This window comes from Hyperolius riggenbachi, chromosome 4 (genome assembly GCF_040937935.1).
Source record: "Hyperolius riggenbachi isolate aHypRig1 chromosome 4, aHypRig1.pri, whole genome shotgun sequence".
In the NCBI taxonomy this organism is placed as follows: domain Eukaryota; kingdom Metazoa; phylum Chordata; class Amphibia; order Anura; family Hyperoliidae; genus Hyperolius; species Hyperolius riggenbachi.
Window position 1 is genome coordinate 493,811,103 of NC_090649.1, and position 27,126 is coordinate 493,838,228.

A 27,126-nucleotide genomic window follows, 5' to 3' on the forward strand; every position below is an offset into this window, starting at 1 on the left:
GGCTCCCCGCACGGGGTCTCGTCAGATGCCCTCTACTGTGCCTGCACAGTAAGCCGCGGACAACGTGGGCTTGAATGACATCGGTGCTTTACTCAGGCGCAGTAAGGGCGACCTCGCGATTGTCCTCTGCACCGTGCGGAGACAGTGGGGCAGCGGAGGTGACAGCGTTGGACAGTCGGCTGGAGAAAGCCCCAGGTGAATAAAGCAGATTTTTGTAAAATCGCCTGATGATTCCTTTAGAGACTCTGAAACGAGTCTTAACTCCACTTTTTTTTAAAGTTGAGCAGTATAAACCTTGCTAAACCGCCGCATCCCCGCGGCAAAATGAGGGGTTTATACCCCCCCCCCCCCCCCCCCCCGATTCCCCTCTTCAAAATCCACGACTTTCTTCGTTGTGCATTTTGCTGCCCAGGGAGGCAGAGATTTCAGTTGCAGCTCTGCCTCCATGCGTGTCAATCGCTGCACGGATCTCCGCCTCTCCCCCGCCCCTCTGTGAAGGCAGATTGTGAGAGGCGGCGAGAGGAAGAGCTACAGCCATAAGCTCTGCCTCTGCAGAAGCGCTTCCCGGACTCAGCAGACGGGATTTGGGGGGTATAGAGCCCTCGTTTTGCCACGGGGATGCGGTTGTTTAGCAGGGCTTATAGTGCTTTACATTAATAAAAGTTATAAAATTGGCTTGAGATTCGCTTCAGTCTCTCTTTAAGGATCACTTTAACCATAATTCTGTGCCTGATTCTCAGAGCTGAGGCTCTGCCAAAATGATTTCCTCCTCCCATTATTTCTGTAAATGAAACTAGAAATGCTAAGAAATAGCCAGTGCCTGTCCAGTGTTAATTGCATCTCACACACTCGACGGACACGTAGACCTATTTAATAAGGAATTCAGGAGCCAGCAGAAAATCTTGGAACAGTTTAAAGCACATCTGAATTGAGAGGGATATGGAAGTTGACATAGTTATCTCCTCTTAAACAATGCACATTGCTGGGCAGTCCTGCTGATTCTCTGCTTCTAATACTTTCAGCCACAGACCCTGAACAAGCATGCAGCAGATCAGGTGCCCTGACGTGTGACTGGATTAGCCGCATGCTTGTTTCTGGTGTGATTCAGACACTACTGCAGCCAAATAGATCAGCAGGGCTGCCTGGCAACTGGTATTGTTTACAAGGAAAATAATATGGCAGCCTCCATATGCTTCACACTTTAAGCGTCATTTAACAATACAAAATAAGGCCCCAGATCAGTTCCTTATGACTGGCACAGCACTGGTCACGTGATCTCTTCTTTGTAGCCCATTGATGTAGTGGCTGTCTAGGCTAGAAGGGCTCCCTCTGCAAACTCCTAAATACAATCTCAGGAAATTTCATGAATTATTACATTCTAATTGGTGTTCAGGAGAGCCGCCATTGCTGCTTTACTGGTTTATTAACCCCTCCAATGGAAAAAGTAACGCAGACACTTGGAGACACCGAAGCGAAAAACAAAATTGATTTGTATGTGTAGTACAGCTAAGAAATAAAACATTATCAGCAGAGATATGAGTCTCATATTGTTTCCAGTACAGGAAGCGTTAGAGACCCCGCAGCCTCCAGAAAACACTGTTTTTATTTTACAATGCTGTTAGTTATCAGGCAAAAAAAATTTCACTTACCTGGGGCTTCTACCAGCCCCATGCAGCCATCCTGTGCCCTCGTAGTCACTCACTGCTGTTCTGGTCCCCCTCCACCAGCTCATTTAGTTTTTGCCAACCTCGGGGTCTGCGGACCGCATTGCGTACATTTTGACGCATTCCCGCTGGTGCAGGAACCGAAACGCATACATTTTTACGCGTTAGTGGTTCAATGCATAAAATTTTACACGTTGAACCAGTAACGCGTAAAAATGTGTGTTTTTCTGTTCCTGCACCAGCGGGAAGGCATCAAAATGTACGCTATGCGGTCCGCAGACCCAGAGGTTGGCAAAAACGAAACGAGCTGATGGAGGGGGACCAGAGCAGCAGTGAGGGCACAGGATGGCTGCATGGGGCTGGTGGAAGCCCCAGGTAAGTGAAACCGGAGCAGTGCTTTTCAGCGCTGCTAGATTTGGGCGCAACCAGCGCCGCCATAGACTAATAGGAATCAGTCTATAGCGGTGCTCAGTGAGTAACATCGGCGCCGTCAGAAGATGGAGCCGAGGTTGCTTAAAAAACACAATAATTCGGCCTCCTGCAATAGCTGGAAGCCGATTTTTTTTTTTTAATATCTTATTCCCCACCATCCACATGGACCTGGAGGGGGAATAGTAATTTAATACGCCCGGACTTGTGCAGAAGCAGGATCAGCCATATACCGGCTGTATCCTGCGCCCAAGTCTACCGGTGCCGATTTCAAATGTACTCAGTAAACCCCCCCCCTTTTTTTTTTTTTTTTTTTTTTTTTTCTCTTCTCTCCTGATAACTCCTTTAAGCATAAATGCCCCCTCTGAAACGCTGCATCCCCACGGCTGAAATCTCAATTAATCCCCCCCAAAAAAATCCACGACTTTCCTGGTTGGGATTTTGCTGCCCGGGGAGGCAGAGCTTTGAGCAGTAGCTCTGCCTCTACTCAATCAACGCTGATCGCCGCCTTTCCCCCACCCCAGAAGACTGAGAGGGGCAGGAGGAGGCAGAGATCCGCGCAGATTGACTGAGTAGAGGCAGAGCTACTGCACAAAGCTCTGCCTCTACAAGGAAGCACTCCCCTAATCTTCCCCTGGGGATTTCGGTGGGGGGATTAATTCAGATGTCAACTGTGGGGAAGCAGAATTTTAGGTAGGGCAATCATGCTTAACAGCATTGTAAAATAAAGTGTTTTCTGGAGGCTTCAGACTCCAGTTGTCTGCATAGAGTTGTGGAACTCTATGCAAGAGCCATTGAGTTCCACAACTTTCAAAGTTGCAGAGAGCTCTGTCTTCTGCAGCTTATCTCAAGTGTCTGACCCCCTTTTTTTTTTTCGTTTGCAGAGAACAGTTTAAAAGTTTACTAGCCTGCTCTGTAAAATCATTTAGAATGTGGAGTAGTGTGTAAACTGCAAATATTAGAGAATGGTGCATTGGTATAAAAACACTATATAACTGAAAATAAATGAGAAAATTTTCTTTGCTACTAATATTTTGAAGTAATTATGCGTACTACACAAACCAATTCATCATATCATCTATTTTTATTTCTTTTCCGCTTCAGTGTCTCTAAGTCATTTTGGCACTATCTGTAAATAGGTTGATCTCATTGTGCAGCTTAAAGTGGACCTGAACTCAGAACTTCTGCTCTAAAAGATACACAACAGCACAATAACCTTTTTAAATAAAAGTTCTTTGTTAGTGCTTGTTCACACTGCAGGCGTGGTTTTTTTTTTTTTTGGTTTTTTTTTTGTTTTTTTTTGTTTAAGCACAGGCAGTTTTTCAAAATCGCCCTGAAAGTGCTTACACCACGATTCTCTATTAGAGAGAGTTCATATCTGAGCTGTTCGTTTCCGATCCGTTTAGATAAGCGAGCCATTTTTGAGGGGATTCTGCCTCAATAGAAGGTATAGGAAAACGCTTGCAAAACCGCTTTGTGGAGCGATTGCCTTTCGCGTTTTTTTAAGAAGAAATGCATTGTATTTATTTTTTGCGGATCAAACAGTTCACTTCCTGACTTGCACCAGGGAGTAATTTACCAAAACGCTCGGGAAAAACTATTAGGAAACCGCTAACCACAAAAAAAGAATCGCCAACCGGAGCCCCGGGAATCGGAAACAAAAAAAAATCTCAAAATAAGCCCACGCAAGCCAAACGCAGCGTGAACAAGGCCTTACGGCTGATACAAATCCTGCAATAAATCTGCAGTCGACTTCCTGCTTTTATGAAAGCAGACAAAGGGTTAACATCCTGTTTACAAATTAGCTGCTCTACCCAGGCAACCAGCTGACACAGCTGAGAGCTCAAATTACAACTTGTGATTAGGCACAGATGAGGGTGAGTTAGACAGGCTAAACTCTCTAAATACATATAGGGTGGATTTCTCTGTTTTCCATCTGTCCTGTACAAGAGTTCAGCTCCACTTTATGTACCCAGTCACCTAGTTGGTCAGCTATTTCTGTTTTCATATTTTACAATATTATAAATATGACATGTAATATACAAACCTGACAACGCTCCCTTTATGATCTGGGGTTCTGACAGTGAGGTTAGATGGAGCCACGCAGCTTTCGTGTCCCATTCACCACTCTTGTGAGGACAGTAGACTCTCATTAGCATGTAGTAAATGAAGCTAAGCCAGTGGTTATTTATTCTCTGCAGATGTCCTCATGTGTTTGGCTCAGTACAGCCGAGGAGGGGACGCACCAGTCTGCAGGCCTGTCCTAGTATTGCCCGATGACACCGCACCCTTCCTGGAGCTCAGAGGATCCTGCCATCCTTGCATCACAAAGACTTATTTTGGAGATGACTTCATACCAAACGATGTTGTGATTGGTTGCAAAGAAGAGGACTGTGAGGAAGACAGTAACGGGGCGCACTGTGTGCTTGTGACCGGCCCAAACATGGGCGGCAAATCCACTCTGCTCAGACAAGTAAGCTAGCCATTCACTGAGGAGCTATGTCACTATTACATACAACTATAGTGTAATCTTGTTACTCTGGTATAGTAAACTACCTCTCCAGGTCCTGGCCAATCTACATTATAACTATATGGGAGCAAAGCCTGGTATAGTAAACCCAAATATAATAATACTTCTGTTTATAGTAAACCTGTGTTAAGCCCTGTGTGATGTGACTCTGGATATAGTAAAAAGTGGGTGGAGCATGTCAGGTCAGTGTGAAACCCATAGTGTGCTGCTCCCTTCAGGCTAGTTGCAGGTGAGTTGATGCCTGATAACAGTTGTTTGAGCGCAGTACAGGCTACTTTCACTTGAAGTGCAGATCAGAGCGAGCCTACTGTCTGCAAAACTAAGGAGAGTGGAGAGGAGTGTTAAGTCCCGCCCGCAGAGGTATTGGAGCCATTCGCAGGAAGCGATTGGCTGCCTCTAGTGACGGCTGCAATTTTTAAGGAGCCCTGGATACTGTACTAGTGAACTGTCCAGCCTGGCTATGCTACCCTAAGGTATACTCCTACTTGTATTCCACCAAATGTGCAAGTGCTTGTACTGTACCTCCAATGGGAGGACAGAGCTGCTCCTGTGCAGCAGAGAATGTACCAGGGCATGCTGGGATATTTCTAGGACAAGTGCTTGTACTGTACCTCCAATGGGAGGACAGAGCTGCTCCTGTGCAGCAGAGAATGTACCAGGGCATGCTGGGCCATTTCTAGGACAAGTGCTTGTACTGTACCTCCAATGGGAGGACAGAGCTGCCCCTGTGCAGCAGAGAATGTCCCAGGGCATGCTGGGCCATTTCTAGGACAAGTGCTTGCACTGTACCTCCAATGGGAGGACAGAGCTGCTCCTGTGCAGCAGAGAATGCACCAGGGCATGCTGGGATATTTCTAGGACAAGTGCTTGTACTGTACCTCCAATGGGAGGACAGAGCTGCTCCTGTGCAGCAGAGAATGTACCAGGGCATGCTGGGACATTTCTAGGACAAGTGCTTGTACTGTACCTCCAATGGGAGGACAGAGCTGCTCCTGTGCAGCAGGGAATGTACCAGGGCATGCTGGGACATTTCTAGGACAAGTGCTTGTACTGTACCTCCAATGGGAGGACAGAGCTGCTCCTGTGCAGCAGAGAATGTCCCAGGGCATGCTGGGCCATTTCTAGGACAAGTGCTTGCACTGTACCTCCAATGGGAGGACAGAGCTGCTCCTGTGCAGCAGAGAATGCACCAGGGCATGCTGGGATATTTCTAGGACAAGTGCTTGTACTGTACCTCCAATGGGAGGACAGAGCTGCTCCTGTGCAGCAGAGAATGTACCAGGGCATGCTGGGATATTTCTAGGACAAGTGCTTGTACTGTACCTCCAATGGGAGGACAGAGCTGCTCCTGTGCAGCAGAGAATGCACCAGGGCATGCTGGGCCATTTCTAGGACAAGTGCTTGTACTGTATCTCCAATAGGAGGACAGAGCTGCTCCTGTGCAGCAGAGAATGTGCCAGGGCATGCTGGGATATTTCTAGGACAAGTGCTTGCACTGTACCTCCAATGGGAGGACAGAGCTGCTCCTGTGCAGCAGAGAATGTACCAGGGCATGCTGCTATATTTCTAGGACAAGTGCTTGTACTGTACCTCCAATGGGAGGACAGAGCTGCTCCTGTGCAGCAGAGAATGCACCAGGGCATGCTGGGCCATTTCTAGGACAAGTGCTTGTACTGTACCTCCAATGGGAGGACAGAGCTGCTCCTGTGCAGCAGAGAATGCACCAGGGCATGCTGGGATATTTCTAGGACAAGTGCTTGTACTGTACCTCCAATGGGAGGACAGAGCTGCTCCTGTGCAGCAGAGAATGTACCAGGGCATGCTGGGATATTTCCAGGACAAGTGCTTGTACTGTACCTCCAATGGGAGGGCAGAGCTGCTCCTGTGCAGCAAAGAATGTACCAGGGCATGCTGGGATATTTCTAGGACAAGTGCTTGTACTGTACCTCCAATGGGAGGACAGAGCTGCTCCTGTGCAGCAGAGAATGCACCAGGGCATGCTGGGATATTTCCAGGACAAGTGCTTGCACTGTACCTCCAATGGGAGGACAGAGCTGCCCCTGTGCAGCAGAGAATGTACCAGGGCATGCTGGGATATTTCTAGGACAAGTGCTTGTACTGTACCTCCAATGGGAGGACAGAGCTGCAGAGAATGCACCAGGGCATGCTGGGCCATTTCTAGGACAAGTGCTTGTACTGTACCTCCAATGGGAGGACAGAGCTGCTCCTGTGCAGCAGAGAATGCACCAGGGCATGCTGGGCCATCTCTAGGACAAGTGCTTGTACTGTACCTCCAATGGGAGGACAGAGCTGCTCCTGTGCAGCACAGAATGTACCGGGACGTGCTGGGATATTTCTAAGACCTTTTCTCATAAAGTAAACCACTTTGCCTGGTGCTTTGGAGTTTACTTTAACAAGATTATACTATACCTGTAGGGAAAGTTCCCCATTTAGATAGTTCAGTAGTGGGGAGACTCTGGATAATCTAGAGGCTCCTCCACCACCGATCCAGAGCAGGGACCTCCCCACAATCCCAGTCAGCAAGGGCGTGTGGAGAGGTGTGCGGTCCGCTCCTGTCTGAAGGGGCGGGGCCACACAGCGCAGGACACCTCCTGGGCAGTAGCATGGAGATGCTCGAGCTTTGTCTGCCAGGCCTGAGCAGCTCCGTGGTACTATACAGTGTGGCCACGCTCCTTCACAGATGGGAGCGTGGCTGCAAACTTCCTAAAGGGTCCCAGCGCTGGATCCGGTGGTCTCGAGGATGAGGAAAGTCTTCCCTCTACCAAGATAAGTATGTGACTCTCTTTAAAGTCACAGGTTTGCCTTAAAGAACACCTGTAGTGAGAGGGCTATGGAAGCGGCCATGTTTATTTCCTTTTTATGCAATACCAGTTGCCTGCTGATCCTCTGCCTCTAATACTGTTAGCCACAGCCCCTGAACAAGCATGCAGCAGATCAGGTGCTCTGACTGAAGTATGACTGGATTAGCTGCATGCTTGTTTCCAGTGTGATTCAGATGCTATTGCAGCCAAATCGATCAGCAGAGCTGCCAGGCAACTGGTATTTAACAGGAAATAAAAATGGCAGCCTCCATATCTCCGTCTTCAGGTGTCCTTTAAGCACCGCTGTTTAAGAATGACCTCATTATACACTGTTAAAGTTTTTGTTCTTGGCGTGTCTATTTATAATCTTCCTGTTTCCAGGCTGGTCTGTTGGTGGTGATGGCGCAGCTGGGATGTTATGTACCTGCTGAAACCTGTAGACTTACTCCAGTGGACCGAGTCTTCACAAGACTGGGGGCATCAGACAGAATCATGGCAGGTAATATTGAAACTCACAAAATGTGAAGATGTAAAGTGCACCTGCTGCGAGGAATTAAATACTGTACAGTGCTATTATAACCTAGTCCCAGTGGCCCCTGTCTGTAGCTGGATACCCCTCCCCCTCGTGACTGTGTGGGAGGGGTCAGATCTGAGCCACAGGAATTGGCTAGCACTCCAATTTTTATTTACAAAAATGGTTTAACCACTTCACGTCCAGACTTTGTTTGCCCACTTATGGACCAGAGCAGTTTTGACATTTTAACTATGTCCCTATTTAATCAGCAGTAACGTTACCCATACTTATGACGCCTAAATTAACCATTTCAGCCCGCTGGGATTTTCACCCTATGCATCAGAGCAATTTTCACCTCCCATTCATTCGCTAATAACTGTATCACTACTTGTCACAATTTATTGATCTATATCTTGTTTTTTCCGCCCCTAATTAGGCTTTCTTTGGGTGGTACATTTTGCTAAGAATTATTTTTTTATAAATGCATTTTAACAGGATTAATAAGAAAAAAATGGAAAAAAAATTCATGATTTCTCAGCTTTCGGCCATTATAGCTTTAAAATAATCCACGCTACCATAATTAAAACCTATGTATTTTATTTGCCTGTTTGTCTCGGTTATGACACCATTTAAATTTTGTCCCTATCACAATGTATGGCGCCAATATTTTCTTTGGAAATAAAGGTGCATTTTTTTCAGTTTTGCATCCATCACTATTTACAAGCTTAAAATTTAAAAAATGTGTAGTATACCCCCTTCAAATGCATATTTAAAAAGTTCAGATCCTTAAGTAACTATTTATGTCTTTGTAATTTTTTTTTTTCCATAAATTTTATTTGGGTAATATTTTGGTGTGGGAAATAAAGTTAATTTTTAATGTTATATGTGTAAATTGTAATGTAAAAAATATGTAGATGTAGTTTTACTATTTACTTTTAACTTTTTTTTTCCCCTCCTTTGTGCTTCTCGCTAAGCAGAAGTACAAGGGGGGATGCGGAAATTTATCCGGGCAGAAAAACTTGAAGCCTCATGTGTGAGTGCTCTGTTTTTTGTGCGGGGGACACAGATCGGTGTTTTGGGAACCATGTTCCTGTTCACTGATCCCACGGTGGCACGATCGGGGCGCACTCGCGATCGCGTGCCAAATCACAGCAGAGCAGCCACCCGGACGTGAGCTTCAATAGTTTTTTTTTTTTTGTTTTTTTGTTTGTTTGTTTTTTCCCAAGACTAACTAGGCCTTCATTGTATGGCTTGGTTTTTTTTTTTTTTTTTTTTTTTTGTTTTGTTTTTACCTCGAAAAATTGTTTTCTATGCATTTTAAGAGGAAAAAAAAATTGAAAAACACAATTCTCAGTTTTACCAATTATAGTTTAAAAATAAAAAGCGCTGTTGTAGATTTGAAACACAATTTTTTTTGTTTATCACAAAACTTAAATTATGTTCCGGTCACAATTGGTCACAATTTATGTTAAAGATATTTGATTCTGAAATAATTTTACAGCCTGTATTTTTCACTATGAACTGAGAAAATAAAATGTTGGTAAAAATCAGGGCTGTGGAGTCTGTACAAAAATCTTCCAACTCCTCAGTTTATGAAACCACGACTCCAACTCTGGGTACCCAAAATGACTCCGACCCCTTAGTCTAATATTTAACAGGGCTGTGGATTTTGTACAAAAATCATCCGACTCCTCAGTTTATGAAATCAACGACTCCGACTCCGGGTGCCCAAAATTGCCTCGACTCCGACTCCACAGCCCTGGTAAAAATCAACCTTATTGGCTCAGGGAACATATATTCCCTTTCACCAATGAGTGCTGCAGCAGATAGTGCTGGAGGTTTTGCACAAGAGCTCGCCCAGTCCTGCACAGCTGTGCTTCAGCTACACAACTTATATCTACGTCCTTGTGGCTTAGAAGAAGTCAGAGGATGTACATGTACTGTAGTGGTGGAAAAAGTGGTTACATTTTGTTTTACATCTTACAGCTGAACAGCTTTTATGTGACCGTTCTTTGTAGGTCTGGTTGTTTGGACATTGTGTGCATGGTCATTTTTAATCAAGGTCAAGCTGAATGCAAGGTGGTGTCTGCTCTGTTCTGTCTGCTAGGAGCAGCTGTTAAAGTCGCACACATATAGCTGTGAAATGTCACCTCCTTCAGGTGACATTGCAAAAATCTGCTAAAGCTCAAGTCCTACCATTTGTTTTGTTTTTGTTTTTTACACTACAAATTAGATTCCTTTAGAAGAGATGTCCTCTTTGTTTAGCAGTAAGTGTTATTTTAAAAATGCATATTTTTTTTTTTTTTTTACCTTTTTAGGTGAAAGCACATTTTTTGTGGAGTTGAGTGAAACTTCCAGTATACTCCAACATGCGACGGAGCATTCCCTGGTGCTTCTGGATGAACTGGGTATGTCTGTATATGTCGTGTAGTATTGTGTAAGAGCTGCAGTGTAAAGATAATCCAGTACAATACATTACTGAGTGAGGGAATGTGTCATATCTTTGGGCTGCTTCACACGGGTGTTACCATGCGGCAGTCGAGGTGTTCGTCTCTCTCATCCTTTAAAATGAATGGAAGCACTTTTTAAACAGTACCGGCTTTTCCCACCTTTGTCAACCCCACATTTGATCCCGTTGTATCTGTTTCCCTAAGGCAGGGGTGTCAAACTCCAATACAAAGTGGGCCGAAAGTGAACAGTGGGACCACATCGCAGGCCAACCTCAATGTCTCCTGACCACCTTCTTCCCTTATACAGTTCCCAGGTGGCCCCCACCCTCCCTTTTTATAAAGTTATTTTTGTGTCTAGTGCTCCTCCCTCCCCTACACAGATTCCTAGTGTTTAGTGCTTTCCCACTGCCTCCCCGTATTGCTTCCCTGGTGTTCTAGAGCAGTGTTTCTCAACATTTTATTATGTACCCTTTTTAAAACCCTGTACTCTCCATACCCCCTAGCATAGTAAACCTTTTCACAAGTACCCTTTGACAAATATATATTTAACCGTAGTACATAATTGGTTTTAAACAATTTCCAAGCATTTACTATTGCTTTTAATTAGCTAAAAAATGAATTTGATGTTTAAATAAAAATGTGTAATTTTCTAAAACTCTAAGTTTGTTGTTCTTGCTTAAAAATATCAAGTCTGAGTACCCCCTGGAACCATCAGAGTCGGCCAAACCTAATGTAACGTGGGGAAACCACTTGAGGGCCAAATTAAATGGCGCCGAGGGCGAAATTTAGCCCGCGGGCTGGAGTTTGACATGTATGCCCTAGGGGGCTTTAAAGTGTGAGTGAAACACTGGTAACCAATGCTAAAAGCTTTCCTGCTTGGGTGAAAAAAAGCTTCTTGCATTGTCTGAAAGCAGGTGGGACCTAACCCTTACTTACAAGCCCCCAATTACATTTCATACTGGTGCCATAACTGTGCAATGTTGGCCAGTGCAGTCTGATGCGTGGTGGTGGATACACTTTCGTCCTGCAACATTGCAGGTCCCTGACTTAAAGTGGATCCGAGATAAACTTTTACTCATTGCATAATTGTGTTCCTTTCATATAGTTTATAGGGCATTCCTCAAGCCAAACACTTTGTTTTTTTGTTTTGTTTTAATACTCTAATTCCCTATAAACTAAACAAGCTGTGCCCACAGCTTTTCAGAGAGCCTTGGCACTCAGTCCCAGGTAGCAAGGGATAAGGGGGCTCAGTCTGGGCAAGAGGAGGAGGTTACTAGCCAGAGATTTTAGAGGCAGAGACATTTTCCACAGGCTGTGGGCTGGAGATGCAGACCAGCTTGCCTCAGTGTAATGATCACAAGCAGAACATGGCTGCTCTCATTGTATCACAGGAATAAATAATCATAAACCATTGAAGTGGTTTGCAGCTAGATTTGCTGAGTAAACTTCAGATAAGATATATAGACAATTTACTTGTTATAGTTACTTTTACATCTCGGATCCGCTTTAAATCAGGGCCAGGACACTATCTGCATAGCATTTGTACGCTCTCCTGGTGTTTGCACAAGCTTGCTTTTACATTCCTAATTATACTGGTAAGTTGATCGATATCTGTGTATTCAGTTGCCACCTAGTGTTAGTGGATGGGAGGTGTAACCTGCTGGAAGAGCTGCAGTATGAGAAGCTAGCACCAGGGAGGGGAGCACTGCACTGGGGAAGGTAGCAGAGCAGTGTTGTACTTAGCAGCAGGGCCCATATCCAGGGCCCATAATTTTTTATTTTTTTTATTTTAAAAACGCTGAAAGGAGAACTGTAGTGAGTTATATGGCGGCTGCCATATTTATTTCCTTTTAAGCAATACCAGTTGCCTGGCAGCCCTGCTGCTCTATTTGGCTGAAGTAGTGTCTGAATCACACCAGAAAAAGCATGCAGCTAATCTTGTCAGATCTGTCAATAATGTTATAAACACCTGATCTGCTGCATGCTTGTTCAGGGGCTATGGCTAAAAGTATTAGAGGCAGAGGATCAGCAGGACTGCCAGGCAACTGGTATTGCTTAAAAGGAAATAAATATGACAGCCTCCATATATCACTCACTACAGTTCTCCTTTAAGTTAATTTAGAGAATATGAAGATTATCTCCTAGGAGGTAACTCAGGAGAAAAAATTACCACATTTTGCGAATGTTAAGACGCACCAGAACCAGGGAAAAAAATATACTAAACCTGGTTCATCCATAGTGAAGGGGGATCTTGTGGATTATGCCCCTTTTGTACCCCATGCCCCCCTGTACCTCCTGTGTCCCCATGCCTCCTTGTGTCCCCATGCCTCCTTGTGTCCCCCATGCCTCCTTGTGTCCTCAGTTTGTCCCCCTGTGTCCTCCTCTGCATGGGCACAGTACAGGAGTCCCCCACATTGCGGCTGGTTGGAGGTTGGTATTGGCAGCATTCACAAGTCAGGAACTCCCTGCATTTGGACTATAAGATGCACTGACTTTCCCCCCCACTTTTGGGGGAGCAAAAGTGAGTCTTATAGTCTAAAAAATACAGTAATTGTGTATGGGCCCAGTTCTCATGTGTTTATTTTCTTACTTTTGGGTTTTAGTTACCCAAATAAAGTGATAGGAGTACAAACTTTTTCGGTTTCATTAATGCCTAGAAATGGCTACAACATGTGACATTTGTTAAGGTTTGTTTTGATACCTCTTTGTCCTTTGTTTAGTGATTAGTCTGTAAACTTCTGCCCGCTGTGTGGATTTCCCCTCTGTAGGTCGCGGCACGGCTACGTTTGATGGGACAGCCATAGCCAGCGCCGTCGTGAAAGAACTCTCTGAAAGGATTAGATGCCGCACTTTGTTTTCCACACATTACCACTCCTTGGTGGAGGATTACTCCCACACACCAGCCGTCAGGCTCGGCCATATGGTGAGTTGCCTGAAGGCTGAATGGGGGAGGGCCGTTCCTGTGTGTCTCCTCTGATACTGACCAATGTTCTGTTTTCAAGGCCTGCATGGTTGAGAATGAATGCGAGGATCCCAGCCAGGAAACCATCACTTTCCTGTACAAATTCATCAAAGGTGCGTGCCCAAAAAGCTATGGCTTCAACGCAGCGCGGCTCGCCAACATCCCCGATGACATCATTCAGACTGGCCACAGGAAGGCCAGGGAGTTTGAAAGCATTACTCTCTCACTCAAGATATTCAGGTAGGTGTGGATGCTGTGCCTATATGAGTATATATTCATCACTGTCCGTTCTGCTGGCAGTGCTTTTTAAAGGGAAGGTTCAGGGACAATAAAAAAAAAATCCAAATCCACTTACCTGGGGCTTCCTCCAGCCCGTGGCAGGCAGGAGGTGCCCTCGGCGCCGCTCCGCAGGCTCCCGGTGGCCGACCCGACCTGGCCAGGTTGGGCTTCTTCTGCGCTCCATTATATGTTTCACGCCGGCGCGCTGATGTCATCGGACGTCCTCCGGGCTGTACTGTGCAGGCTCAGTAGTTCTGAGTAGTTCCTGCCTGCGGAGCCGCGCCGAGGGCACCTCCTGCCGGTCACGGGCTGGAGGAATCCCCAGGTAAGTGGATTTGAATTTTTTTTTTTATTGTCCCTGAACCTTCCCTTTAACTGTAGTCTCCTGAATGTGACACTACCCTGGAACAAGCATGCTGCCACTAAGGCTGTAATGATGGGAAGTGAAGATCAAAACAGAAAACTAGAACCTGCAGCTCTAAAACCATCTCCGTAATGGCAGCTCTATATTTTTTCTGTTTACACAGGATCATAGGAATTTTTAATTATTAAAAATGCATATTATTTACAAAATGTCCAATTAGGTAACCTGAAAAAGTTGCGCTGTTTATCATCCATTTCCCATAAGTGAAGTGTTGATGTAAGTTGGGTTAGCGATATCTCTCTTGGGCCCACATGAAATTCACGTTTTCTCCTGGGAGGTACTTTCTCACCTTATCATAAAATGCCTTGTAAACCACCAGCAAGAAAGAGAAAATGCTCAAAATAATTTTAATAGTAAATGTTCAACAACATTGAAAACTGATGAGATGGCGAAAAACATGCTGTCTGACCCAACCCCCAGCACAAATTTGCATATTATAGGAAATAAGCCCAATTTGCTGGAGTGTGTTTTTTGCGTAGTTTTTTCCCCTGTTCGGTAATAACGTTATCGCTAATTATCACAGTGAAATTATATATTTATATTTTGTGCAGGACAAACTAAGCTTTCTTTGGGCAGTACTTTATTCTAAGATTTATATTTTTATATGCATTTGACAGGGAAGAAGAAAAAATTAACAATTTCTCAGCTTTCAGCCATTGTAGTTTAAAAATAAAATGTGCTATTGTAGATAATACATTTTATTTGTCCTGGTTACTACAAAGTTTAAATTGTCCCTAGTACAATGTATGGCAATATATTATGTTGGGTTAGGGGGTGAAGGAGTTAAAAAATGATGTATTTAATTTTTGTATGGTAAGTGTATAATGGTGTATTTGGAAGTAGTTTTACTTTTTGTCCACAAGATGGTGCTATACTAACTACGTTTTCTAAAAATAGAAAACAGAAGTGTTTACAGGGGTTTATAAACAAGGACATAGAAAAGCGTGACAGAAGTTGCTAAGTGGTGCAAAATTTGCAGTGAAACTCTAGGGTTAGTGGATTGTTCTTGATGTGAAATAATTTTTCCTCTGAATAATTAAGTGTTAAACTATAAGCCCCAGGGTTCCATAATCAGTGTTTACGTAACATCAAGAGATTATGACATTTGTCAGGTAAAGATCAAATAGCGCAGTTTCCTGGAAGAGTGGTTTATGTTAATTTGCAAAGTTTTTTTTTTAAAGTGACTAAAGGAAAAAAAAGTGTGTTTATAACATGCAGCTCCATCACCACACTGGTACTCATGGGAACATGTACCAAGGTGTTTACCTCACAAAGGTCTTTCACCAGAGTAACCAAGCAGCTCGGGGTGACCTAAACCCACAAGTAGAGTATATAGGGGACTAAAAGACTGAAAAGCCCTCCTACTAAAAAGCAATGCTTAGTGTGGTTTGTCTTCTTTAAACAGAGGGAATTTGTGATAATTCAGCTTAAAGTGAGTGTCCAAGCTCGTAAAAAAAACAAAACCACTTATCTGGGGCTTCCTCCGGCCCGTGGCAGCAGTCCTGTGCCCTTGCCGCAGCTCCAGAGGCTCCCGGTCTTCTCCCCTGGCACAGCTGACCTCGCCAGGTCGGCCTCCGGCGCGGGTCACGTGCTCTGGCCGACATAATCAGGACTGTACTGCGCAGGCTGAGTAGTTCTGTGCCTGCACAGTACTGTCCTGTTGTCGGCCAGACCACGTGACCTGCGCCGTGGAGTGCATAATACGCCAACCTGGAACCTGACCTGGCTGTGCCAGGTGGAGAAGACAGTGAGCCTCGGGAGCTGTGGCGAGGGCACAGGACTGCTGCCAGGTGCTGGAGGAAGTCCCAGGTAAGTGGATCTTTTTTTTGTATGCATGTAAACAAAGGGGATTTCTTTCCCCTTTTTGTTTACAAGCAGCCTGCTAGCCGCGATCGGAGTCTAGCACGCAAATCGCGGAATTCAGTTCACACAATGATCACACATACGCGCGGCTGTTCCCTGGGAGGCTGCAGCCCCAGGACTTGACGCCAATCGGTGTTAGGTGGTCCTGGGGCTGCCACCGTGGCCACGCCCATCAGTGCTAGGTGGTCCCCAGGTGGTTAAAGTGAGCAGCTGTGGTTACCCACAATGCACCACTGCTGAATATGCAAATGATCTCTTTATGCCCCTGAAGTCAGGCTTACACCCAGAACTGCTGGTGTATAGTGAGCCTATAGATTTACATTTTACAGAGCCACATCTTCTGTTTTAAGAAGGAAAATTACACTAAAGGTCTTTCACAAAAGCTAAACGGGCACAAATCTGGGCAACATACAGCACTGGAGTTATTTCACCAAGGACACTAGCTGCATGGGGGCGTGTCTGTCACACCATTCACCAGACCTGAGTGCCTGAGCCTGCTAATACAATTGTGTCCACTTCTCAACATCTGTAATATTGATGGGTTGCTGATAATCGGACACAGCTGTGTTACTGGGCTCGCTCCATAAAGAAAACAAGCCTTCTGCTTTGTACATATTCTACTGTTGTCACCCCCCCCCCCCCCTTAGTTTTAGGGTATTGAAGACTAGCTCCCCCAATAACATTTAGGCACACCGTACAGTTAAGACCTATTTCCACTAGGCACAAATCACAGCCAGTTTCCACACACTATTTTGGATGTGAAATCTTGGCCTATTGAAATGGGCTGCATTTGAATTGCAAACAAGGAATTGATACGCAAAGCAATACAGATGCTAATTTGCATTAGTTTGGGGGCTGTAGTCAATTTAGTAACCGACTTGGCACCCCAGTGGCAATGCAGCTGTGTAGTGCCTTGGGTATTTAGTTATACGATGGGGATGGTCAATGGAATGCAAATAATGCTGAGATTATGCTGACTGAAAAAGGACCAATCAAATGGGGAGGGAGAGAGAGAAACGGTGCTAACAGCTAAAGTGATTTGCCAGGACTGTGGGTTGAGGGGCTGCTGTCCACACCCTAGACACGGCAGTTATCAGCTGACTCTGCCTAGTTTCATCTGGAATGGGTGCTGGCCTTAAAAGATACACAAACTGAGGAAAAAAAACGTAGGAGTTTTTTCTAGCACGATAAGTCTGTGTCCCTTGCTGCAATCCCATTGCTGGGAGCTTCCAACGTATAGCCCACTATAGGGCTGACAGTGGGACTGTAGCAAGGGACATAGACTTAAAGAGGAACTCCAGTGAAAATAATGTAATCAAGTCTTTCATTTTTACAATTTTATAAATTTAGTCAGTAATTGCCCACTGTAAAATCTTTCCTCTCAGATTTACATTCTGACACTTATCACATGGTGACATTTTACGAGATGTTGCTTGCTTTTTTGGCAGGTGGAAACAACTGTAAACAGCTATTTCCCACAATGAAATAAGATGCAGACAGGAAACTGTCAGGACCATGGTCATGACATCACATGTGGGAGGGGTTTCCTCACAATATTAGCCATACAGACGCCCCCTGATGATCCGTTTGTGAAAAGGAACAGATTTCTCATGGGAAAGGGGGTATCAGCTACTGATTGGGATGAAGTTCAAGTCTTGGTTACGGTTTCTCTGTAAAGCCCTTTCACACCACTTGAGTTCTGTTTGGTTTTTGAAGTCTTATGATTTTCCAAATGCAAGTACAGTTAAAAAAATGGAATTGTGGGAATGCATTCACACTGCATGCATTTCCAACTTTCTAGAAGGGCAGTCAAAGCTCTGCTGCATTTTTCCTGCACTTCGATTGAAGCCAACATAATGAAAATGGCAATGCACATTTGTTTTAAGAGCCACTAGTAAAGCTTGATTTCATTTTTTCCCCCTCAGTTTATGTATCCTTTAAGTCATGTAAATCTTGTGTCCTGCTTACTGCAGGTGTCCAGGGATGAGAACTGTTCTGAGTTACATTCCATTTTGTGTAAACAATACAATTAAACAGCACACTACAAATGAGTCAGAAAATGAGCAGTTTACCTAGTGTAATTTAATTTTAATGGAATTTGAAGCACTACATATAATTAAACATTTGCTATAGTATGTTACATACATCCCCTGCTTAACGATCATGTCACAGTAAAGGGAGGGGCTGTAGTGACCAGGCAGGCAAGAGCTTGCTGAGTACATAAACTTAATAGTTATAGTGCAGCTGGGAAGGGGTAACTGAGCAATAGAGGCAGTTGAAGGTCTGTCCCCCTCCCTCCCACCTAAAGAAAATCTGAGATGAATAGTTTTATACATATCTAGGCCTTCCTCCAACCCCCTTCAGCCTAATCAGTCCCTCGCTGTTCAAATGCTCCAGTAGATGTCCTGTTCTCCTAGCCAGTCGGGGTGTACAGTCTGCATGGCCCAGAATGCTTCCAACCGCGAGAGAGCGAGGGCAGCTGGACTGCGCTGACTGGCAAAGATAATGAGACATCTACTGCAGCATCTAGACAAAGGAGAACAGTGAGAGACCAATTCGGCTGGAGGAAACCCCAGGTATGTATAATACTTAATTATTTATCCGGGTACACTTTAAGCCTCATTCACACTGGAATCTTTTTAACAATTTCAGCAGTACTTTCCAACACTTGCAGTTCGATGAGCACTACTGCAATGTAAAGTCAATGGCAGTGTTCAAACTTCAAGATTGCAGAAATCGCAAACACACTGCAGATTTTTATAGCGATTTGCAATTCTATAACATTGAAATACAATCTCTCCAAAATCCCTTTACTGGATGGTGAAAAATCGCTTTTCAATACGCTGGTGATTTTAGAAATCCCAGTGTGAATAAGGCCTTACGCCACAATCGCACCGGGGTGCTTTCAGCCTGCATTGTGCTGATAGCAGGGATTACTCGCAATGCTGCATGTTTATATTTTCCTGGCATTGTGTAGTGATTCTTATTCTCTGGAAAGGGGTTCACAAAATATCACAATTGCATAATGTGTGTGGGGCCTTAACCCTCCTTAGCGGTAATCCCGAGTCAGGTCTGTGATGGAAATCTGCAGCTCACAGCGGTAATCCCGTGCCCGAGTTGTATGCTGGAGCTGCTGCAGATCTCTCTGTGGGATGTTATTGTTTTTAGGCTCTAAAAACTTGTGAAAAATTGTACAGCTTTTAGATCCTAAATCTGGAACTAACGCCAGGGAGGTATAAGGGCTTATTGACACTGGAGTATTTTGCTAGCACTTTAAAAAGCGTTTTGGCAATGCAAATCAATGGCAGTGTTCACACTGTAGCAATCAGCTAAAATCAAACTTAGTATAGGCAGTGGTTTTGCAGCATTATATTTTACTCTCATTCTGCACGTTTTAACTTCTATCAAATATCCACCGATTACCTCAGCTGCAATGTAATTGATAGTAAAACCCACATAGGCCTCAATTCATTAAGCTTTATCAAATGTTTGATAATTTACCTCATGTGTAAAACCTAATTTTGAATTTGCTAAGGTGTTATAGATTTAACCAGCTGAGCGGTCTGGACGAGCTCAGCTCGTCCAACACCGCCAGCGGCTGCCGCTCAGGCCCTGCTGGGCCGATTTTGATGAAATAAAAAGCAGCACACGCAGCCGGCACTTTGCCAGCCGCGTGTGCTGCCTGATCGCCGCCGCTCTGCGGCGATTCGCCGCGAGCAGCGGCGAAAGAGGGCCCCCCTAGCCGCCTGAGCCCTGCGCAGCCGGAACAAAAAGTTCCGGCCAGCGCTAAGGGCTGGATCGGAGGCGGCTGACGTCAGGACGTCGGCTGACGTCGATGACGTCACTCCGCTCGTCGCTATGGCGACGATATAAGCAAAACAAGGAAGGCCGCTCATTGCGGCCTTCCTTGTTTATTCTGGGCGCCGGAGGCGATCGGAAGATCGCCTCCGGAGCGCCCTCTAGTGGGCTTTCATGCAGCCAACTTTCAGTTGGCTGCATGAAATAGTTTTTTTTTTTATTTAAAAAAAACCCTCCCGCAGCCACCCTGGCGATTTAATCAGAACGCCAGGGTGGTTAAAGAATGTGTTATCGATAAAACATTCAATAAATCTAGAACACCTTGGTGAATTCAAAATTAGGTTTTACTCATGTGGTAAATTATCACACTTCATAAAGCTTAGTGGAATTGAAGCCATCGTGTCTGGAAAAAGTTTGTATGCAGACATTTTTTATAAGAATATAATAAATGCATTGAAATGTGAGCAAGCCCTTTGATTAACTTAAAAGGAAGGTTCAGGGATTCAAAAAATAAAAATCAATTTCCACTTACCTGGGGCTTCCTCCAGCCCGTGGCAGGCAGGAGGTGCCCTGCCGCCGCTCCGCATGCTCCCGGTGGTCTCCGGTGCCCGACCCAACCAGGCCGGCTGCCAGGTCGGGCTTTTCTGCGCTCCATTTCCTGGGACTTCTGCGTCCCACGACGGCGCGCTGACGTCATCGGACGTCCGCCGGGCTGTACTGCGCATGCGCAGTAGTTCTGCGCATGCGCAGTACAGCCCGGCGGATGTCCGATGACGTCAGCGCGCCGTCGTGGGACGCAGAAGTCCCAGGAAATGGAGCGCAGAAGAGCCCGACCTGGCAGCCGGCCTGGTTGGGTCGGGCACCAGAGACCACCGGGAGCATGCGGAGCGGCGGCAGGGCACCTCCTGCCTGCCACGGGCTGGAGGAAGCCCCAGGTAAGTGGAAATTGATTTTTATTTTTTGAATCCCCTCCCTGAACCTTCCCTTTAAGAGAACCTAAACTGAGAGGGATATGGATGTTTCCTTTCAATCAATCCTGCTGATCTATTTGGCTGCAGTAGTGGCTGAATCTCAGACCTAAAACCAAGCATGCAGCTAATTCAGTCAGAGCACCTGATCTGCATGCTTGTTGAGGGGCTGTGGCTGAAAGTATTAGAGACACAGGATCAGCAGGACAGTCAGGCAACTGGTGGTATTTTAAAAGGAAAAAAAAAAAAAATCATTTCGTTCTCAGTTTACGTTCCCTTTAAGTTTTCAGTTTAGATGCACTTGCAACATCTGTAAACAGACTTAAATGTACTCCCAGCCTTTGGGTGGATTTACACTGTTACATATATGTGTAATTAAGACTGCCTTAGAGAATGCTTTACTTTATAGGGCTATTGAACTGAGAAGAATATGAAGGCTGCCATATTTATTTCTGTTAAACCACTTTAGTATTAAAGGGGCCAAAGCTATCCACGCCTTTTTAAAGGGAAACTGAAGTGAGGTATATGGAGTCTAGCATATGTTCTTTTAACATTCCTGGCGGTAAGCCGCGCAGGAGGTTTTCTCAGGCCCTGCTGGGCTGATTTGCATAATTTTTTGCTGCACGCAGCTAGCACATTCCTAGCTGCGTGAGCACCCCGATCGCTGCTATCTACTCCACCGCCCCCCCCCTCCCCCTCGTGCGCTGCCTGGCAAATCTGTGCCAGGCAGTGCTGAGGGGTGGATCAAGACTCTCAATGACATCAGTGATGTTATCCTGCCCCATCGCCATGAGGATGGGGGAAGCCCTCCAGTGATCAGAGATCGCCTGCGGCGATTGAAGCGGGAGGGGGGAAGGGAATGCCGCTGCATATTCGCTATCTGGGCTCGCTACAGGATTTAAAAATTAAACACTACTGTACTGCCCCCTGGTGGATTTTAATAAACCGCCAGGAGGGTTAAACAAAACCAGTTGCCTGGCAGTGCTACTGATCTATTTTGTTGCAGTAGTGTACGAAGCTCACCAGAAACAAGCATGCAGCTAATCTTTTCAGATTTGAAAATGTCAAACGGCTGATCTGCTGCATGCTTGTTCAGGGGCTATGGCTAAAAGTACAAAGAGGTAGAGAATTAGCAGGACAGTTGTATTGTTTTGAAAGGAAAGAAATTGCAGCCTATATCTACCTCTTACTACAGTTGTTGTTTGAAGCTTGCATGCAGCAGTTCATTACAACTTACAGCAAACCGGCCCAAACTATTGCATGGGCAGCAAGTTCATCAGAATTATTCTGTATTATAATGGATATAGTGTGAATGCACCCTTACTGCATACTCAGTCCCAGCTGTTACATAAACTACCATTCATCAGTTTTATATTTAATTTTTTACAAACAAAGGACTGGCAGATGTTAACTCTTATTTACATTAATAAAAACTAAAATGTGCCTGAAGTGACTTGGAGTCTGCATCTTCACAACAATCCTCTAATAAGGTTAAAAAGTGGGAGTGGCTAGAAAAAGGCTCATATGATGCAAAATTTATACAGCTTGGAACTAATAAATGTCACCTTACAGCCACATTTGTACTGTACTAACATGGAATAATTTCATTCCTGGGCCATAGGAGTAAATGGCAATTATGTGACAAAGATGGTTAGATTGGCATTCATACTGTGTGCAGCTTCAAATTGGAACAATAAATACACTCCTGCCAATATTAATTTTCAAGCTGAATATAACTTACATAAAATATTTGAAGCCAGATTGCTTTACAAGCTGTGCTGTGAGCTAATCCTAGATGCATGGTCTGTGAAGCTGCTGGTGTAGGGGCAGACATGCTATATCTTCTATAGGTCTATGGACACGACTCATTTTCACTCCCAACTTCTAAAAATACTTGAATATTTTTCCCCTTTAAATAAAATGAGTGATTTTGCAGTGCATTGCAAAATCGTGAACGCAATCGCCGGGAAGTTTCCTGCACTTGCGATTCAGCAATCATTAGCGTTTAGCGCGATTGCTAGTGGAAAAGGGCCCTCAGGCCAATTTCACATTGAGTGTTTAACACAGTGCAGACTAGCTGATGTGTCCTTAACATAACGTGCCATGTAACATACACCTTTATCCAATAACAAACTGTAAGAAGTTTTTGGATGATAAAGTCTATTGCAAAATCCTCCTACAATTGGATAGGAAGTGTCCACATGAAGCAATTTGATTGCGCTTAGGCTTAAAGGTAGCCATACATCTACTGTAATTATTATTCAATCAACAAAAGTGAATATTTTAGGAGTTTGGTTGATAGATTAATAACCCCACACTATAAACTATATCCTATGCAATTCACAAGATGGGGTTTCCATGCTCTGAATCGATTCAGAGTTCATCAAATTGACATATGACCAGTGGCTGATTCCTGTCCAATTGACAGATCTCTTGCATCCTGCTCAATACACATGAAATCAACAAGTAAATTTATTGGCAATTCTGGTACACAAACACGATTCTGTAAAATGATGAAATTGAATAGTAAATCATACAGCTAGGTGTATGGCTACCTTAATACCAACAATTAGGAGCTTTAGGATTTGCAGAAAACTGGTTTAGTGTAAAAACAGATGAACGTTTAATCATGGATAGACTATTAGTATGTGCAGCATTTTGTATCCTGTGTGTATCACATCTTATTCTCCCCCTCAGATGGTCGCATAGAAACAGCTGCAATGGTTAATGCCATATTTTTTATTTTTTTTCCTCTGCAGGGAGCTGAATAAACTGCTGGACCAACAGACCTGTGACCCCAAAGCCATCAAAAAACTGCTGCAATTACTTTAACTTGTTTAAAAAAAAATACTCACTTGATTTTTTTGGTGTTTATTCACAAGGCTGGTTTTCACACAGTATGATCTAATAAACTTTATTTTTTAAAAATGACCATATTTCCATTTCTCTTTCCTAGGAAATTAAACCCCTTTTATTTCATACCTACCCTCTACATAATGGTTATTGAATACTCCACAATATATTAAGTCTAGATGTTATGGTACATGCATACACTTTCAGGCTGTTTGATTACCCACTGTCACCAATACATATAAATGGGGGGAGGAAAAAAAACAAACAAAATTAAGAAAAAAAAAATAGAAAGCTATGAAACTCTATATATGCTCGTCTCAGCTTCATAAAGAGCAGGAAATCTCTACAATTCTCCAGCAATATACAAGTTCCAGGCTGTTCAAACAAAAAATGAACAGTAACAAACAGGCATGTGGATCTGAGGAGACAAGGAAATTTTTTTTTAAAAACCAAACTGAACATCCCCACCCAGTGGTGGAGTGATGAAAAAGCATACACACTTGCAGCTTGGGGTTTCGCCTCGTACGACCGTCTTCCTCCAGAACAGTATGGGGAATGAAGATCGGCGCGGAGGAGGTACGAGGGGAAAGGAGGCAATATTCTAACTTTTTTTTTTCTTTTCTTCAAAAGGATACCAGAAAAATTGCTGGATAAAGATTAGTGTTTTTCCTCTTTCATAGAAAGAACATAGATACTGGGACATGAGTACAGTTTTACAGCTATGCTAATGGTGTGCTAACAAAACAGGACACGTTCAAGTACAATAAACTTTTGCTTGAAATTAAAAAAAAAAAAAAACTACATGAGATTAAAGCATTAAAATATCTCAATCTGAATACGTGTTAAAAAATAAATCGAAAAGAAAAAACGCAGAAGTGCTAGCTCACATTATACCATGTTACAAAAAGCAATTGGTACCCATGTCCGTGTCTTTGGCAGCTACAACAAACGCTGCCTGTCTAAAGGATAGAACTACTGCAAATCCGCGCTGCCTCCGAGCGCCTCGCCTGAGGAAGGGCCAGCAGAGGACAGTATCTATACAAAACAGTAGCTTATTTTTATTTTCTTCACTTCTGTCTTTCTGAAACGTCTTTTTGAGTAATGCTAAAATAAACAAAAAAGAAAAACAAAATGCCCAGTTCTTCCTTTATATCCTGAGTCAATATATTGCCTCTTCATCTTATTTCTTCTTCCGTTTTTGGCAAGTTGAGTTTGCTCGCATCATCAATCTTCCAGAAATGGGCAATTTTTTGTTTTAATTTTTTTTTCTCCAAACGAAAAAAAAATTTTTTTCTTTTAAACAGTTATGTTAGAATGGCAGGATCCCCTTTTGAAAATCAGTTCAGTTGTGTTGCAATGTATTAGATTCTATAGGTGGAGCAGAGTCATATAATGTATCTGTGTCGTGTGTGGGCTCTCCGGCTAACGTACAAGGATTGGACAGCGTCCCGGCGCCGCAGTCACAGAAGAACCTGCAGAGGAGGAGATGGATCATTAGTATCGGCAAGCGTTTATTTTCCCCTAGCACAGAAACGGGATGGTTCTCTGTACTCACCTATCATGCCTAATAAACTCTACATCATGGCCTTGGTGACACTTCTTGATACAGTTCACGCAGATGGCATTGCGGTCTGTCGTGTTGCAGGTGTGACATCTGAGGGGGGAGCAAGGACAAACAAAAACCATTAACTCTGCTTCATCACTTCCTGGTGCTCCAGCTTACCACTAAGACAAACACCCATTCCTCATTATCTCACTGTGTATAACTGCTCATCTCCCCCCACCTCTATGCAATTCCAGTGGAATGGATAATTTGTTTCTATCACAGGTTCTCTTTAGACTCCTACACTTCAATCTCTCGGTTGTTGTACAGTTCTTCTGCCATTGCATGACAACGGTGCGCTGTGACCATACAGTACTAATCAAAGCATGCCTCCTATGGTAAACGCACACATTCACTGTTTCCCCGAAAATAAGACATTTTTTCCTTCAAAAGATGTACTAGGCCTTATTTTCAGGGAGGTCTTATATTTTGTGGGGGTAGCCAAATTCCTCTTCTATATAACTTAATTTCCCCCTCCCCCAGAAAGTCCAGATCCCTCTGCTGCTTATGCCCTGCATAATTCACACTGCTGAGCAGCGGTGAAGAGAGCACCGCTGTATACAGGAAGTAAATAGATCACTTCCTGAATATGGCAGTGCTTGCTGGACTACATGACCTGCCTTCACTGCGGTGTGAATTATGCAGAACATAAGCAGCAGGAGATCCAGACTTTGAGGAAGTAGAGCGGGGGTGGGAGAGCAGGTCCCCAGCTACTGCCTTTTCCACTTCCAACATGGCTTATTGTAGGAGGAGTGGTCTATGTCAAGCATACTCGAAATATATACTAGGGCTTATTTTCAGGAGAGGTCTTAAATTCAGGGAAACCCGGTAGTACTGTTAATTCGTCAGGACCCGCTGCACCACGATCAATGTCATAGCCCCACAGTACTATCACTGCTTCTGCAACAGGATGCAGCGTATTTGTGTGACGCAGCATGTTAAAGCCAATGGGTACCGGTAAAAAAAAAAAGAAAAAGTCAGATATTCACCTAAGGAGAGGGAAGGCTCAGTCCTAATGAGCCTTCCCTCTCCTCTCCCGGTGCCCTCGATGCTGCGCTGGCTCCCCCGTTCACGTCCGCCGCCGCAGGGACTTCGGAGGTCTTCGGGAGCATTCGGGCTTCCGAAGACGGGCCGCTCCATACTACGTACGCGCGAGTGCGTCATAGAGGGCGCTCGCGCATGCGTAGTATGGAGCGGCCGCGTCATCCAGAGCCCGAGTGCTCCCGAAGACCTCCGAAAGCTCCTGAAAGCATGCGAAAGTGGCAGTATTTGACCGAACTGGTCAAATACTGCCACGGGGGATCCTGCGTGGGACCGGGCACCGGGAGAGGAGAGGGAAGGCTCATTAGGACCGAGTCTTCCCTCTACTTAGGTGAGTATCTGAATTTTTGTTTTTTTTACTGGTAAACATTCACTTTAAGTGTGATAAGTCTTGGAGTGTGCTGCTTAGTAGTCTACCCGCACCTCTCACCACAGAATACTCTGATCTTCATATCTCCCATTCCAAAAATGCCATCTTATCACATTCCTTAAAGGGTACCCGAGGTGACATGACATGTATACACACAGGGCCATGCACACAAAACTATGCTGTGTTCCTTTTTTTTGCCTGAAAGTTAATCAGGTATGCAAGTGACACCTTCTCTAAAGTCAGAACTATAGCGTAACCCTCTCTTACAAGGAATAATAGCCATAAAACCCTCTCCTAGTAGAGAAAACTGAGTGCAGGGGATAGATTAAACAAAAAAGTCAGCACGGACAGCCATTGGGACAGGAGCACGAGGCCAGGGAGCCAGACGGGTACACGCACTGTGACATGTGTTGGTGTGACAGAGACCTAGACCCCCATTTTTAAACGGGCTTAGGTCAACTAGTAGTGTATATATTTTGGCTTAGAACACTCTTCTGTGACTGTGAGAACTATATCATTCAGTTGAGACTACTACTTTTTTTTAGCTGATACAAAG

General features: G+C 44.4%; 2 protein-coding genes across 3 annotated transcripts in view; one reads left to right on the top strand and one right to left on the bottom strand.

Annotated features, from left to right (window-relative positions):
* MSH6 (mutS homolog 6) overlaps positions 1–23,634 on the top strand; it is a 43,131-nt gene extending 19,497 nt beyond the window's left edge. The window contains exons 5-10 of the mRNA XM_068233052.1: positions 4,295–4,566; positions 7,827–7,944; positions 10,278–10,367; positions 13,178–13,332; positions 13,412–13,611; positions 23,463–23,634. Of these exons, the coding sequence (XP_068089153.1) occupies positions 4,295–4,566; positions 7,827–7,944; positions 10,278–10,367; positions 13,178–13,332; positions 13,412–13,611; positions 23,463–23,535 (908 nt within the window). The 3' untranslated portion in view covers positions 23,536–23,634. The remainder of the gene's footprint in view (positions 1–4,294; positions 4,567–7,826; positions 7,945–10,277; positions 10,368–13,177; positions 13,333–13,411; positions 13,612–23,462) is intronic.
* The window catches only part of FBXO11 (F-box protein 11), a 166,622-nt gene continuing 163,054 nt past the window's right edge, over positions 23,559–27,126 (bottom strand). For both annotated transcript variants that reach the window (XM_068233055.1, XM_068233054.1), the window contains exons 22-23: positions 25,112–25,210; positions 23,559–25,028 (exon numbers count right to left, since the gene is read on the bottom strand). In XM_068233055.1, coding sequence (XP_068089156.1) covers positions 24,899–25,028; positions 25,112–25,210 — 229 coding nt within the window. In that variant the 3' untranslated portion in view covers positions 23,559–24,898. The remainder of the gene's footprint in view (positions 25,029–25,111; positions 25,211–27,126) is intronic.